This window comes from Dryas octopetala, chromosome 3 (assembly GCF_963921425.1).
Source record: "Dryas octopetala chromosome 3, drDryOcto1.1, whole genome shotgun sequence".
In the NCBI taxonomy this organism is placed as follows: domain Eukaryota; kingdom Viridiplantae; phylum Streptophyta; class Magnoliopsida; order Rosales; family Rosaceae; genus Dryas; species Dryas octopetala.
The window spans coordinates 28,231,697-28,247,423 of record NC_141368.1 but is presented as its reverse complement, the minus strand read 5'-3'; the positions used below and the strand labels follow the sequence as shown (position 1 = coordinate 28,247,423).

General features: G+C 36.2%; 1 protein-coding gene and 2 long non-coding RNA genes across 3 annotated transcripts; 1 reads left to right on the top strand and 2 right to left on the bottom strand.

The window, feature by feature from the left end:
* The first annotated feature begins 260 nt into the window (after positions 1-260).
* Positions 261-1,526, top strand: LOC147292257 (uncharacterized). The gene is made up of 3 exons (XR_015121414.1): positions 261-683; positions 795-895; positions 1,252-1,526. It is a non-coding gene; the product is annotated as an uncharacterized LOC147292257 (long non-coding RNA).
* A 4,059-nt stretch (positions 1,527-5,585) lies between these two features.
* Positions 5,586-6,759, bottom strand: LOC147292256 (uncharacterized). The gene is made up of 3 exons (XR_015121462.1): positions 6,707-6,759; positions 5,806-6,057; positions 5,586-5,722 (listed from the first exon to the last, which is right to left on the bottom strand). It is a non-coding gene; the product is annotated as an uncharacterized LOC147292256 (long non-coding RNA).
* Positions 6,760-7,651: 892 nt separating this feature from the next.
* LOC147292255 (mitochondrial import receptor subunit TOM20-like) lies at positions 7,652-9,976 on the bottom strand. The gene is made up of 5 exons (XM_086236155.1): positions 9,790-9,976; positions 9,604-9,696; positions 8,966-9,087; positions 7,906-7,930; positions 7,652-7,711 (listed from the first exon to the last, which is right to left on the bottom strand). Exons 1-5 carry the CDS (start codon positions 9,808-9,810, stop codon positions 7,652-7,654), a joined length of 321 nt encoding a protein of 106 aa, XP_086092281.1. The 5' UTR covers positions 9,811-9,976.
* Between the last annotated feature and the right edge of the window lie 5,751 nt (positions 9,977-15,727).

The following is a 15,727-nucleotide window of genomic DNA, read 5'->3' as shown; positions in this document are numbered from 1 at the left end:
TAAGATGGTATAAAATTGTGGTATAAAAATGTGGTAAGTGTAGCATTACTGTTTTTTTAATAAACTATTCATAACCCCCTATTTAGAGTTTGGTTATATTAAAACCTCCCACCTTAATAAAACTAATTTAAAACCCTCTATTAGTCACTTCAACTCTTCTAAAATCCCCTAATTAACTAACACCTAACTAAGTTTGACCCCATTTTATTTTAGTTTTATGATTATAACCTTAGGGTCACTTAATCTGTTTCATTTTTCACTCTAGCTCTCTCTCTCTCTCACACATTTTCTCTGCATGTTCTCTCTCTTCGCGCTGCTGTCACCGGCGCGTTCTCCGTCGTCCGACGACAGTTGCCGGCGAGACCGGTCCCAACCTTCTTGCCTCACCTCTTTCTTCCTTCCGCTGCACTCCACTCGCCGTGAAAGCCAACGAAGACGGTGGATCGAGCCTAGGCAGAACGAGCTCCCTCGCCGGCGATCTGTCGATTCTGGCAGCGTTGAGGTGTCGGACAGCCCACACCTCCTTCGTCTCGTCGCCCTGAGTATGATGGTTCCCTTAGAATCTCGAACGGAGCACCCACGACGAAAGTCGTTGCCCTCCCTGTCGGCGATCTCAGAATTCTGGCAGCGCCACCACCTTTTACCACCACCGCTAGACTTCTCTCCTTGATCTAAACCCATCGGTACTCTCCTTGAACTGTGTATTAGTGTTTTGATTATGCTTTTAGTTTTGTGAATTTTAATTTTGGTATGTTTCTATTTATGATTACTGCATAATTTTGCTTTGTCTATAGGAAGATTTCTTTGGTGAACTACATAGGATGCTATCTGAGATGCCTGAAGTAATAGAGTTGCATCCCGTGCCTGATGTTCACGTTCCAGTTATGAAATTCAAGTTCAGTGAGATTTCAATAGATATTCTTTATGCTATCTAAGTGTTGGTTATATGCTGGAAATTTGTTATTTAAAATTACACCTTATCATTTTTTTAATTTCACATGTCATATTATGTTCTTTGATGCATAACTAGAAAGATAAGAGATGGCTTACTTATGTGATGTTTTTCATGCATTATCATAAAGACCATTTGAAAGGTGTGCATGTATTGGACATTTTGGATCTCATTCATATTCTTATTGGTTGGTTTGTGATTATAACTTCGATTAGTGTTGGTTTGCTGTGTTGTTTTTATTTGTTTTTTAATAAGGTTGCTTAATGATTTTGGCTAAAAAGTGTGACTTCGAATAACAGGTAAGAAGCAGGGGAAGTAATTGTCTAATAGGCTCCGCTTGAGTAATCAGTAAGAGAACATGAAGTAGTTGTTTGTTAGGCTCACATCGATGGCTTGCTGTGTTGGCTACTCCTCATCTCGATGGCTTGTTGTGTTTTTTTTTTTTTTTTTTGATAAGGTTGATGTGTTCTTTTTAGTGAAACTGAATTCAGTGAAGGTGTAACTGTTTTAGTGAAGGTTTAATTGTTTTAGTGAAGGTGTAATTGTTTTTTAGTCAAGGTGTAATTGTGTTTTAGTCAAGGTGTAATTGTTTCATCACTTAATTCAATTTCAGTAAGTGAATTCATTTCTGAATTCTTCAATTTAGTGTAATTGAATTCTTGAAATTCAGTTTCAGTGTTTGATTTTAGTTTTAGCGAAATATTGAGTTTCAGCAAAAAATTCAGTTTCAGAAAAAAAAAAATCAATTTCACCAAAATTCAGTTACAGTGACGTCCGCGTGCGTCTGCGTTCGCCACCAAGCCACCGCACAAACTCAATCCATTCTCCTCCTGATAAGCATAACTAAAATCTTGAAAAAAGTAATAAAAAAAAAGCGTAGAGTGCTGTGTTTGGGAATTTTGGGAGGAACCTATTACAACCCTTGAGAAACCGAGAGTAACCCAGAGGCATTAGGTGGTATATTTCCCTTGTTATATTTTCCAGTGAGCACACCAGAAGTAAACGAGCTCCAAGTAGTAAGACCCAGGCCATAGTTAGTGTACAGAGGTAGGTACTCAGACTCAACCTGCACCCATATAATAGTGAAGGAATCATGGATGAGAGAGAGTATTTAGCTTCTGTGTTTACAAGGTGGTCATCTTCTGTGTTCGATGATCCTCACAGAAGATCGGGGTTTAGAGAGACAGATGGGGGTTTGTGGGAGAAATTCTGAAAAATTGTTTAATTTCTTGGTGGAAATTCTGAAAAATTGTGTTAACACAATATGTATATAGAAAAGGTAATTTGGTTTCAAAAGTGGCCAAAGAGTAAAAAAAGTAAGAGTTGGGAGAGAAGGTTAAAAAAGTAAGAGTTGTATTTAAAAGGTATATTTAATGAAGTTTCCCATGATGCAACAACTTCAAGTAAATGATCTAGGTGTTGATTTCTACCCTCATAGAGGATGAACATGGGTGATGCTGATGAGTTGTCTTGTTTAAGATCTTCAACAAAGATGACCTGCATGAACAATAATCAGAAGAAGTAACACCGGAATAATATTAGCCAACTACACTCCGATAATTTAAGTCAATGATGAGCAAGAACAATGTATGAACTTGGGAGAATAAGGAAGAACAAGGTAAAAACTTCTGGGAAATTCTCTCAAGAGGTTATATGTAGTGTTTAGGGTTTTTGAACCCTTTCATTTTGTCTATAAGTTTGCATATATAGGCAAAAAAAGGTGAATAAGATATTTACCTGCATGTTGATGAGTGATGGAGATAAGGCCACGTCACTTGTTCGAAATAGTGCATTACACAACTACCCAACAACCTTGCATTGAATGCAAATATCTTTAGGGGTGTTGGAGAGCCCTAGCAGTCCCATCTCAAGCTAGTGTGTCAGGGATAGTAGGATGTAAGGCGGTAGTCACTTGAGTATAGCTAAAGATATTATCCAAACCTTCCAGAACAGCGGTGGATCTCATAAGGAAAAAAAAGATAAAGATGAAAAAGAAAAGAGAAAAAAAAAAAGTAAGGGTTGATTGGGGTTTGGGGTCTTTGATCAATTGTAAAGAAAAAAAAAAGTTTATAGTTTCGTTTGACTCTCTTGGGGTTTCGTTTAGTTGTTTTTAAACGCTAAATCCTAATACATTTCTATATAAAAAATAATTAAAAATACCTTAAAGGGCCTAAACTCTAATGTCTTATACATATCATAAAGAATATAGAGTATATAGGGTTTAGTATATAGATTATAGAGTATAAAGAGTATTAGGGTATATAAAGTATATAGGATTTAGTGTATAGATTATATAGTATAAAGAATATACTAATTTTATTGATTTATTATACTAATTTTATTTAACAGTATTTGCCTCCAACGCGTATTTTATTCATCTTATATCACATGAAACCTACTATATAATTTGGTTTCTTCAATGTTTTTTATCAATGTAAGGCAAAAGGGTTTATGGGAGGAAAGAGGGAGGGGGTTAGGCTTGACTGGGTTGGTTGGTCTGGGAGGGCGCAGGGGAGAGGGAGGAAGGAGGAGAAGGGGCGAGGTTGTGTTTGCAGAGAAAGGCAAAAGGTGGAAGAAAGAAAGAGGATGAGGTGGGTCATGGAAGGAGGGGAAGAAGGAGGGATGGCGGGGGGAGGAAGGAGGAGGAGGGGCGGGGCTGCATGTGTTTGCAGAGAAAGAAAGAGAGAAGAGGGGGGTGTGTGTGTTTTTTCACATTGGTGTTTTTTTTTTAAGAGGGGTGTGCAAAAAGAAAACAAAAGGGTGTGCAAATATATAGCAGCCCTCTAAAAAAGTTACAATCTTTCTGCCATGGTTAAACAAGTAAGTGAAGCCTCAAAAGAGGTATTATGTGTAATTTTTCAAGAACTACAGTGGATTGAAGCAGATTGCTACTTGGCACTTGCGCATTCTTTGGTATCAACAACTTTCTTAAGTTTAGCAAAAAAAAAAAAAACATAGGAGTAAACTATAAAACCATGAGTTTAGCAAAAGGCTTTTTGTTAATGATCATGTATAATGGGCTTGTAATTAGGCTTTTCTTATTAATTAAGCTACATGTATAAGGCCTTAGGGCTCTAAGCCCACATTTGTAATGAAAACTAAGGAATGCTATCCACTTTCACCAATTTACCTTCTCTACCGACCTTCTCATTTATTATTTTTATTCCACAATGTAAATTCATGATATGAACTGTTCATTTTTTAGATCTAACTATGAAGATCATCTCTGCAAAAATCAATCAAATCAGAAATCGTTTGGTTATGTAATTGTGATCAAATAAATAGACGATTTTGGTAACAATTTGATTTACTATTTGTTTATTTGATAACGATTATATGACCAAACGATTTCCGATTTAGTTGATTTTTTGCAAAGATGATCTTCAAATAATTCTATAAAAAATGAACGGTTCCGATTATGATAATACTTTGTGGAATGAGAATAATAAAAGAGAAAGTAGGTGGAAAATGTGGATAGCATTCCTTATGGAAAATTGTCTAATTCTCTCAAAACTTACATGGTATCAGAGCCCTTAGGGCATCATTGATTTTTTTTTTGTTCTGCCTACCTCGTTCTTCTCTCTATTTGTGTCGCAACCTTTACCCTACACACACCATGTCTTCTGCTGCATCAACTCCTATGGTGGCACCATTCTTTCTTCATGGACCAAATGTGGCACACTTTTTTCGTTTGACTGACTCCAACTACCTTCTTTGGCAGAGTCAGATCAAACCCTCACTACTAGGAAGTACCCCATTAGAGATCAGTGGAACACTGATGTCTATTAGGTTTGCGACCGATAAGGGCAGACGTGATATCTAATGTACCCTATTTTCAATATCGGTTTTTACCCGATGTTTATAAAAACTTAGACATCCTATTTGTTGAATTTCCGATATTGTTAATACATAATATATATCGAATTTTTAAGTTTCCGCTATCTATATGAATGGATTCCGATATGTAATGTACTTTCAATATCATTAGTTTTTTAAAAACTGACATTAAAGTGTATATTATATATCGGTTTGGTTATATTTTTCGATATTGTAAACTCAGCAAAAGCTATGTTTGGTAAGTTGTTACATCACTTTTTTTATTAAAGCGATATTTAATATTGTTAACACATCAGAGTTTTAAATAAAACCGATATATCTGTATAGATTAGATATCTGTTTGTCCGTTGTTTCAGATATTATAAGTCTTTTAAACATCATGTTTGAGCTACCATGTGATATAAAAATTATATTAGATATCGCTATTATTTTTTTTTTCGATGTATATGCCTGTATAAATATCAGATTTAAGACATTAGATATCAGTATTGAACGGATATTGTAAATGTTTTTTAATTAAAAAAAAACAAAATTAAAATGGATTGTTAGATATCAGTTTTTCCTGTCAAATATTTGATATAAAAATTCGAACATGCACCATCCAATTTGTGCAATTTAAATGCTTCAATCAATTTCATCCAACATTCTCATACAATATTTCCAACATCCAATTTCAACCATATTCAAGTTAACAAAAATAAATTACAAATCCCTCAACAAGTAGGGATAACCCTAGCTAGCTAATCCATTTTTAACCCCCCTAAGAAACTTCAAAAATCTGCACAAAATATAAGGCATGGCTAGTTCTAAATGATGCACACTAGGTACTTTGATCTATTCTCTGAATTTCCAATTCCCACAGAGACACGTGCTGGGTCCACAAGACCAACCATTTCAGCCATGTTGGATTCGATAAGCCTATCGTACAGGTACCTAAAAATTTTCAAGCATCCATTTGTATCACAACAGTTTATGAGGAAAAAAAACAATGTAGATGAATCAAAGAGTACACTGACCTCATGTACACAACTATGCAGGTTGCTGAAAGTTCCTCCATCCTCAATACTGCAGCTATATCCTCGTACAAGATATAAAGTTTTCGGACAGCTCGATCATATCCACAAAATGCTCAAAACATGTACCAGATTTATACCAACATGCATGTCAGTCTAAATATTATTGAGGGTAACAAACTCTACCCATTCAACTCAAATTTCATCAAATTTTTCTTATGTGTAACCGCTCCGCTTGTACTTCGAATTACTCCACTGAAAACATTATAAAAAAGTGCATTAATATTTACATATTGGCAGCCAACACATGCAAAAGCTCAAACCAATACTCAAATCAGATTTGTTACCCAAATTATGTATCACTCATGCATGTAAATTTCACCAAATCAAAACCAACAAAACCTGTCGAATGCTACAAACTAGACCCAAAGTACCAAATCATTCAAACATAGCTTCAATTCATAAGATTTTTTATTTAAAACACTCTTGAACATGTCTAGTACTTGTTCCATAAGTATCAGGTCAAAAGCACTACTCAAAATCACAATGGTGCAACCAAACTCGTAATAATGCACTGCGTAGTAAAACTGTCATTTTCTAGTAAAACAGAATCAATTTTAGAAAATCATAGAAAATACATCTCAAATCGGATTTCAGTGATTCAGAGCTTGAAATTATTGTTGAGATGTCTAGTTTAAATGGTCCAAAAACCAAATTCAAAAGCCTTGTCAAACACTTCAGAATTTCAGAAATATGACACAAGGTCAAAACTGTGCAATGTAGGCAGATTGTGTAGTTTCCATGAAAATCAAAGCCTTTCTGTCAAAAAGCTTGGCCTTTTCACACAACAACACACAATTACAACCAACTAAGAGCATAATACAAGCTAGGGTTAGGGCCTTACCTCCAAGCTCTCGGTTTACAAATATTGAAATGGCAGCAACACTTGGTCTAAATATAATTAATCATATGCTACTACGTACAACATTAGGATGCAAAAATCTTTTTGCATACCACTTGCATTAGAAAAAATGGAGCATGAGCCAAGGATTATCTACCTAAACCTGCAAAAAATAATACCAACATATTAACAAATTAGACTCTGGAGTATTATTCCATCTTAACAAGAAAACTAGAAAGATTAATGATTAAAAAGACATAACAGAAACTAGATCCTAGATAATACCATGTTTAACATAGAGTAACCTTCACATTGAGAATATAGGACTCAGAAGGCTGAGAGATGAAAGATGAGAGAGAGAGAGATAGACCATGTGCTCTGCAACCTACATATATTGATAGAAACAAACAGATTTGTAAGAAATTATCCACATAATGATGGTTGGATGAACCTCTTTCCCACAAATTGATAGAAACAAACAGATTTGTAAGAACGCCCATAATGATGCCCAAAACCAGACTCTTCCCACAAATTAGCACATAAGCAAGCAATAAATAAAAAAGCTTTTCGAAGGAGTAAAGTTCAAATTAGCACATTGACTTGGCTTACATCATTTTCTTTGAATAAAAAAAAAAAACAGAACTAAAATTAGAAGTTAAAAACATTTTAATATTAAATTAGATATAAATGAAAACAATATATACAAACATATATATTATACAAATGACACCATTATGTACAAACAATATAAATTGGACATGCCACTCTTGCACTTCCATATCCAACACCTCTTTGGACAGTAAACAAAAGCTCACCTTCATTTATATAAATGCCATGAAAGTTCAAGTGTCTTACTTAGTTACAATTTTATCACTGCTTTACTTTCTAAGGAAGTCATATATTTACAAACTTATTTTTCAATTCCAGTCATGCAGGGTAATCTTCCTATCATGTGTTAGTGACAAGATTACTAGCACAATCTACTAAATCTGCTGCTAATTGAGAGCACTGGAAATCAAACAGACTAGAAAGATGCAAGACATAGAGGGATAGAGAGAGAGAGAGAGAGAGAGAGAGAGAGAGAGAGAGAGAGAGCATGCACCTCCACATGTTTCAAGTAATCTGGAACATATGATTGCTGCAATCTACATATTTTAGAATAACCACTCCTAATTAATTAAGCTGCATCTTGTGGAAATAACATGAACTCTTCCATCTTTGTCTCTGCTAAGCCATCCACAAATGAATATCATATATAAGGTGGTTTATATTCATTGTATTATATACAAATATATCCCTACAAACTAATGTTAAGATAAGGAACTTTAATAGTACACCCATATATATTCTAAGTCTTGCTGCAATGAGTTTCTTACTTTCTTGTATATAGGACAAATTTTAATATGCCCACTCATCAAATATTTTGGATCTGCAACCAAATTAGGTGGAAACTGCAGCAAAGTCTATATTGAAACCTTAATCCAATTACTGTTTGAGAAATGCTAGCTTTTAAAAAAAAAAAAAAAAAAAACATTTTATGTAGGAAATCTCATTTGTCCTAGCTTCAACTTCTAACTCACTAGCTTCTCTCCTTCTAGCAAACTCTGCTTCAGTTGCTTTTATTTCAATTATGTGTTTCTCAACCTTGAAGCCTTAAAACAAGGAAATTAATTAACAAGTCAGTAAGAGGATGAGGAAGCTTCAAGAAAATTAGAGCAACATCAAAGAGGTGCCAAAATAATTAACATAAACAGATCTAGTTGGTAATTTACAAGAACTAAACAGGGAACACTATTAACAGTATAAAATAATATCAACAATGAATGGTAGGAAAGCTCTTGGAAACTGTAGGCAAGTATTATCTATGTATATATATTTATTATATATACATATCAATAATTAATCAATATATATTAATATCAATAATTAATCAATTGACAAGACTCATGTGAATTGGATAGTTTAGGCAAACAAAAACTTCAAAATTCCAAGTAGGACTTCAAGAGTAGGTAAGGAGTTTTGAGAGAGCAGAGTTCTGTTTGTTGGATCCATGTGCAAGTGCAAGATAGATAGATAAATAGATAGATATAGATAGAGAGAGAGAGAGACAGAGAGACAGAGACAGAGACCACCGGGTTAACTTATGGATGGTCAGCCAAATATGAATCAATTTCACATGAATTCCACCTGCTGATGAATGATTAATCTCCAAACTGCCTTCCAGAGGGCCAAAGATTAAGACCAACCAAATGCTATGCTCACCGCGGAGGTGGGGGAGGCACATGGGATTTTGCAAATCCTACCCAAGCGACAATTCCAACAGCAAGGATTATCCAACCAAATATGTCATACTTGAGATCACTGCTCTTCTTTTTCTTTGTAGCCTGTAGAGAAGGGGAAACAGTAATAATTCATCAACAGATGAAGAAACTAACCATAATATAAGAACACAGAGACAGACTGCTGTACATAATTAAACTTCAAGCATGTTACATGTAAAAAATCAGAAATTCTACAAGCACTAAAATAAATCCCAAATTTGGATACCAAGTGGTGTTTCATATTTGGTACCACTCATGTGAACTCTTTTTTTTTTTTTTTGGCCACAAGAACTCATTTATCTTTAAAAAATAAGATATTGGCATGCTATCTGTCACATTGCTTGGTATTCAAAAAGCATTTGAGTTGAACCATATGTAACTGCAAATGCAATGCACTGAAGTTAATCTTTCATCAACTACATATCAGCCACACAGCCTACATCCATGATTCCATGAATTCATAAACACACAAAATAAAAATAATTAAATTGGCAAAGACTAATATCATTTAGAAAAGAAAACCAGAAACAAAAAGAACAAAATGTCAAGAAAAAGAGAACCATGAGATTTCCAATTCACCTTTGCACCCGATGAAGTGGAAGGTCCAGCAGCAGCTCCCATCGCCTGTTGACCAAAACCATGCTTATGGATTTCCATGTGCAATTCAGGGGCCTAGAAACACAGTATTAATAACTTCAATAATGTATATTAGCTTATCAAACTCACAAAACTATAGCCAGAACACAGTTTACAGAAACACTCAACCAAGTATAACCGAATTCTCATGAAAACTAGAGTCAGTTGAAAAGTCTATAAGTATGGTGCTACTTGTACTCCATAGTTTCAAGCCTGCCATCTCTCAAGAATGCATCCTGTAAACTAGCAGAATGGTAGATATCATGGCAGACTAATATTTGTATTGAACAAGTTAAAATCAATATCCAACAGCTTGTAACCTTCTCTCTGACTCTCTCTCTTCTAGCTAGGTACTATATAGGTTCTATTTCTTGCAGATTAAAATCACTCAAAGTTGTAATTGTCAGCCCCAACGCTACCACAATTAAAGATGCCAACACCCAATCTCTCTTCTTACCTCCGACCAGTTGCTTTCTGTTAAAAATCCCAAAACAAGATCTTCAACCTCCTCAAATACCACCGGGAAAAACCCTAATTTTAAGAAAAACCTAAACAAACAGAAAACCCCAATTTGGAAACCCTAATTTCAGTAAAGAGAGAAGAGGACAGAGAGAAAGAAAGAACCCAGCATGAGATAGAGAGAAGATCGAGGACAGAGAGAAAGAGAGAACCCAGGGGATCGAGATGACTAATCTTACCTTTCGACTGCAACCCAAGACGATGAGCGAGGCAGAGAAAGCTCTTGAGGGCCGACGTCATCGCCAAGGTCAACGACGCGACGATGACAAGGACTGTGAGAACGGCGACGCAACGGCTCTCTTTCTCTTTCGCTGGCTCGGACTTGAAGATGAAGCATCGGTGGTCTTGGCAGATGAAGCGAAGGTGAGCGACGCAGGGGGAGTAGACCGCACACCGCACAGCTATCGTCCATGGCTATTCTTCTCTCTCTCCATCTGTCTATGTCGATCTCTGTCTCTGGGATTGGATTCGGAGGTTGAAGAGAACGAGGGTGGTGAGTGTGGTCTCGATCAGTGAGGGTGTGAGAGAGAGAGAGCTTGGGGTGAGTAAAGTTTGAGAGTGTTTGTGTTTAGAGAGGAGGGTATCGGGTTCAAGTATTGGGAAATTAGTCCAAAAATTTAAGTAATAGTCTTCAAATTTTTATTTTAGTTTTTTTAGCTGAAACAAAGATATCAGTAAGGATTTAGATATCGGTTTTTACAGAATAATAACTTATACCGAAAAATTAGATATCAAATTTAAAAATGTGGCGATATATAAATGCATTTAGAAATCAGTTTTAAAAAACTAAAAATCTAACTGATATAAAAAACTTCTACTATATCAATTTTGTTAAAACTGATATCTATGTAGTGATATCTAATGGGGTACTTCCTAGTAGTGCCTTTTTGGTAGGACACGATGTCTGGAAATATGGTGGATGGTTCTTATGCTGCTCCCTCTGCAACCTTTCCTACTTCTGCTACGAACACTGCACCAACTCCCAACCATGCTTATCTCTCTTGGTATACCAAAAGGATCAACTAGTGCTGAGTTACATCACCTCTACACAATCCAAGTCCATCCTTACTCTCACCATTGGACTTTCTTCTTCCAAGGATCGATGTATGGGATTGTCTCAATCAACACTTTGCGCAGTGATTCATCGCCAACTTTGTGACTATGAGGTTTCTCCTTGTAGGCATGACCAAGGGTTCCAAAACTATCTATGGGTATCTTCTTGAGGCCATGGCTGATGCGCTTGCTACTATCAACTAATGAATTTGTCTCCAACACTAATCTTGTTACCGCCGTTATTCGTTGTTCGGGATCCAAATATAGCATGATGGTCATTGCCCTAATTAATTTTCCTCCGCTTCCATTGTTTTTGAACCTTCTGTCTCGTCTTCTCTCATTCGAGTCTCAACTCTCTCATTCCTCGAATATGGATGCATCTCAGACTGCACTCTTTACTGCTCATAATTATTCTAGGGGAACTATACCTCAATTTTAAGTCTCAATTAAGGGTTTTTCGTCAACTTTATCTTAACTTTTGTTAAAAATTGATCACGTGATCAAATTTTCAGGATAAAATCATCTTTTGCATCACATTGAAAAGTAGTTATGAAAATAAAACTTTAAAAAAGTAAAAGAAAAAAGATGCAGAAACCATAGCCCCACCTTGGCCTTCCCCGTCCCCACCACACCTCCCACCCCTCTTCGGCTACCAGCAAGCCCCATCGCCAGTGACCCCATTCTTTGCGCCGACGACCCCATTGTTGCATCTCTCTCTCTCTCTCTCTCTCTCTCTCTCTCTCTCTCTCTCTTTGTAAATATGAAGCAAATCCATTATAACCAAAATTTAACATACCCATTAATCCAAATTCATGCTCAATGATTATAAACCATCATCAAAGCTACCCAAAATGGGTGCGGCAATAGAAACAGAAATGGAGTGAGAGAAAGAGAGAAACAAAGAAACAAAGTGAGAGAGAAATGCTGCAGAGGGGGTCACCGGCGGTGGGGGCCTGTTGGTGGTCGGAGAGGTAGGGTGAGGGTGAGAGAGTTTCCTCATTATTTTTCTTTTAGTTTTATTTTTGAAATTTTTATAATTTTATGGTATTATTTTATTATAATTATTTTTTAGGTGAGTAGATGTCTTTACCCCTAAAATAGAAAATTTTTACGGAAGTCATAACAAAGTTGACGAAAAATCCTTAATTGAGACAAGTTGAAAATTATGGTTTTTAATTGGAACAAAATGAATGTAACATCCTCAATTGCAAAATGGGATATAGTTGTGTTACCCTCAAAATTCTTCAGGCCTGGGCCTCGAGAACCTTGAATTAAGGGTTGGCAATGGGCCGAGCCGGGCTAGCCTGGCCCAAATTTTTCGAGTTTGGGCCGGACTCGGGCTTGAATTATAGGAGCCCAATAAGGCTTTCGGGCCAGGCCGGACCGGGCTGGACTTGGGCTTTAATACACAAGCCCAAGGCCTGCCCATCGGGCTTTGGCTTGCGGGCTTAGAGGGCCGGGCCGGGCTAGGCCTTAACGGGCGGCCCAGAATGGGCCCAAAACCTATTTAGACACATATATATCTTCAATAAAAAAATATAGGATTTTGGCTATATTGTGATTTGAACATGAGACCTCACATAACAAGCTTCAACTCTCAATTAACTGAGCTGACTAATTTATTTGTCAAGTTTGTGAATCATAACATTTTTAATAGCTCTTTTGTTTGTTTACTTCAATAAATTATTAATATGCTTACTAAGTTATTATATAATACTATTATGTTAGTAATAGTATAATACCATAAATAATAAACTTTTAAAATTATATACAACATTACAACTATAATAAAACATAAATGTACATATGTTTTATTATATATTTTATTACATATTTTTATAAACAAATGATGCAATTGTGTTTTCAATGATCCGAACCGTTCAAATTTTAGTTCCTCACTCAAAGATAATTCGTGCAAAAAATTAGTTCAATCGGAGATGTAAAAGTGACATAACAGTGGTTGAATTAATGAACGATCATGGTTTTTCTAATGATGATCGAATGGGTAGATGAATTTAGATTTGACCGATTTTTTGTAAGGATGATCTTTGACTATGAACATAGAAAATGAACGGGTCAGATTGTTGAAATCACGTTGTGGTCTTCATAATTATGAAAACAACAAGGTTTCAATGAGAAAGTTATTAGAATTATACTCAAGTGTATTTATATGTAGAAGTTCACATTTCGATCGTGTTTTCAACAATCCGAACCGTTCAAACTTTAGTTCCCCACTCAAAAAGAATCCTTGCAAAAAATTAGCTCAATCGGAGATGTAAAAGTGACGTCACGGTGATCGAATTAATGAATGATCGTGAATTTTCTAATGATAATCAAACATTCGAATGGGTAGATGAATTCCTATTTGGCCGATTTTTTGTAAGGATGATTTTTGACTATCAACATATCAAATGAATAGCTCAGATCGTTGAATTAATGAACGATCGTGGTTTAATAACTTTAATTATAGTTGTATTATAAAAGTTTATTACAATAACTTTAATAACTATAGTTGTAAATTTGTAATGTTGTATATAATTTTAAAAGTTTATTATTTATGGTATTACACAGTTTACACTATTACTATTTACTAACATTATATGATTATAGTATTATATAATAACTTAATAAGCATATTAATAATTTATTAGAGTATACAAATTAAAAACCTATTAAATATGTTTTTATTCACCAATTAGACAAATAAACTAGTCAGCTCAGTTGGTTGAGAGTTGAAGTTTGTTCCATGAGGTCTCATGTTCAATTCACAACATAACCAAAATCCTATATTTTTTTATTGAAGATATATTGTGTGTAAATAGGCTTTGGGCCGGCCTAAGCGAGCGGGCTTCGAGCAGGCCTAAGCGGGCCAGGCTTCCGGCGGCCCGTGGGCTTCAAGGGGATGGCCCAAACCCAACCCAATGACTATTCGGCCCGGCCTGGCCCTACCCAAATTTCGAGCCAAATTAGGCTTTGGGCCCAATGGACCGGGCGGGCTTTGGGTGGGCTTCAAGCCTTGGGCTTTTTGGTGACCCCTACCTTGAATGAGTAACAATGTAGTACTCTTTATGATTTAGTGATTGTGTTGCGGGCGTGCCATTGTTCTCGACCCAAAGGCCGGATACAGAAATGGATCAAACTCAAACTGGCCTAAGAGCTATTTCGTTGAGTTTGGTGTGAATGATATTGTTTATTAAACCAGTTTTGGCCAAGATGCCATTATTAAACCAATTTTGACCGAGAGACCATTCTCCTTAATTTAATATTGATCGATTTGATTTGCACGTCGGGATTTGACTTTCTGATCAGTCGATTGTACGACCAAGCGAGGAACAACTTTCTTGGCCTGGGTTCTTTTTTATGCCTTGTTCCACAAGGACTTTTTATAGTAAATGTCGTACTCTCGGCAAGAAATACAATTATTAACAATATATAGCAAAATATTATTAATAATCTAAAAGAAAATTCACACCATGCTTAATTGAAATGGGGAATTGGAAATACAAACAAACCTCTTATGACAAATATATATGATTATACTGTCACAAGAAAAATTATACCAAGACAGATGTACCTCGACAGAGCTAACAAAAAGATAAAACAAGGATTGCTTGAATTATCTTAAATACAAGAAAAATAGCTCTGACAAGAGCTATTTGTGAATTTGATGAATTCAGTGTGCTTGCAGAACTTGGTGATGAACTCAGTGAACTAGGCAAACTGTTTGGTGAGAATACAGGTTTTTTTGGGTAAGTGAGCATGCAATTTGTGAAGGACCTGAGAAGACTCGAGAGGTTTGAGTTACTAAGAGATTGTTTGAGTAGCTGGGAAATTGAGAGAGGATGAGTTTTAGAAACTCAGGAGGGTCTTTGCTGAAAGGGGAGGAGTATTTTGTTGGCTGAGGCAACATGAGGGTTTGTTTGATTGTTGAGAGAAGAGGAGGATGCGTATTCTGATTTGGATCGGGAGAGTTGCTGTGCTTGGAAGAGGGAGAGTAATAAGCTTTGGGCTAATTTGTTGAGATTGATTTTGACTGATTATCTTTGATTGATTGTGTGTGTTCTGTGTTTGCTTGAAAGAGGAAGAAGATAAGTGTGAGAGAGTAGGCAGGTTCTAATGACTGGGTGAGCTCTGGGCTGCTTTGGTTTGATCGTGGATGACCCTCTGAACTGCTGTGAAGCCTTCTATTTATAGAAGCAGAGGATAGGATGCAGCTTACTGGTGAGCTTTAATGAATATTTTATGTCATGCACCAATCAGGGAAGGAAGAAGGAATCCTATATTAGAAGAACAGGGATGCCAAGCCTTCGCCAGAACCACCGATCGCTCGCCAAGCCCACCTGGCGCTCGCCAAGCCCAGCACCACCAAGCGCTCGCCAAGGCTACTGATCGCTTGCCAATGCACACCCTTCGCTCGCCATGTTGTGCTTGTCTCTGATTTCACGCGTTATGTTGTCTTCTACTAACAAACCTAATCATTTCTAAAAGATAAAGT

What these genes read in the sequence shown, in the direction of transcription:
- LOC147292255 (XM_086236155.1), bottom strand. Translation starts at nt 9,810, where the DNA reads ATGAGAATTCGGTTATACTTG. An exon ending in CCACTTCATCGGGTGCAAAG is followed by an intron (nt 9,088 to 9,603) that starts GTGAATTGGAAA and finishes CCTTCTCTACAG; the next exon opens with GCTACAAAGAAAAAGAAGAG. An exon ending in GTGCCTCCCCCACCTCCGCG is followed by an intron (nt 7,931 to 8,965) that starts GTGAGCATAGCA and finishes TGGATGGCTTAG; the next exon opens with CAGAGACAAAGATGGAAGAG.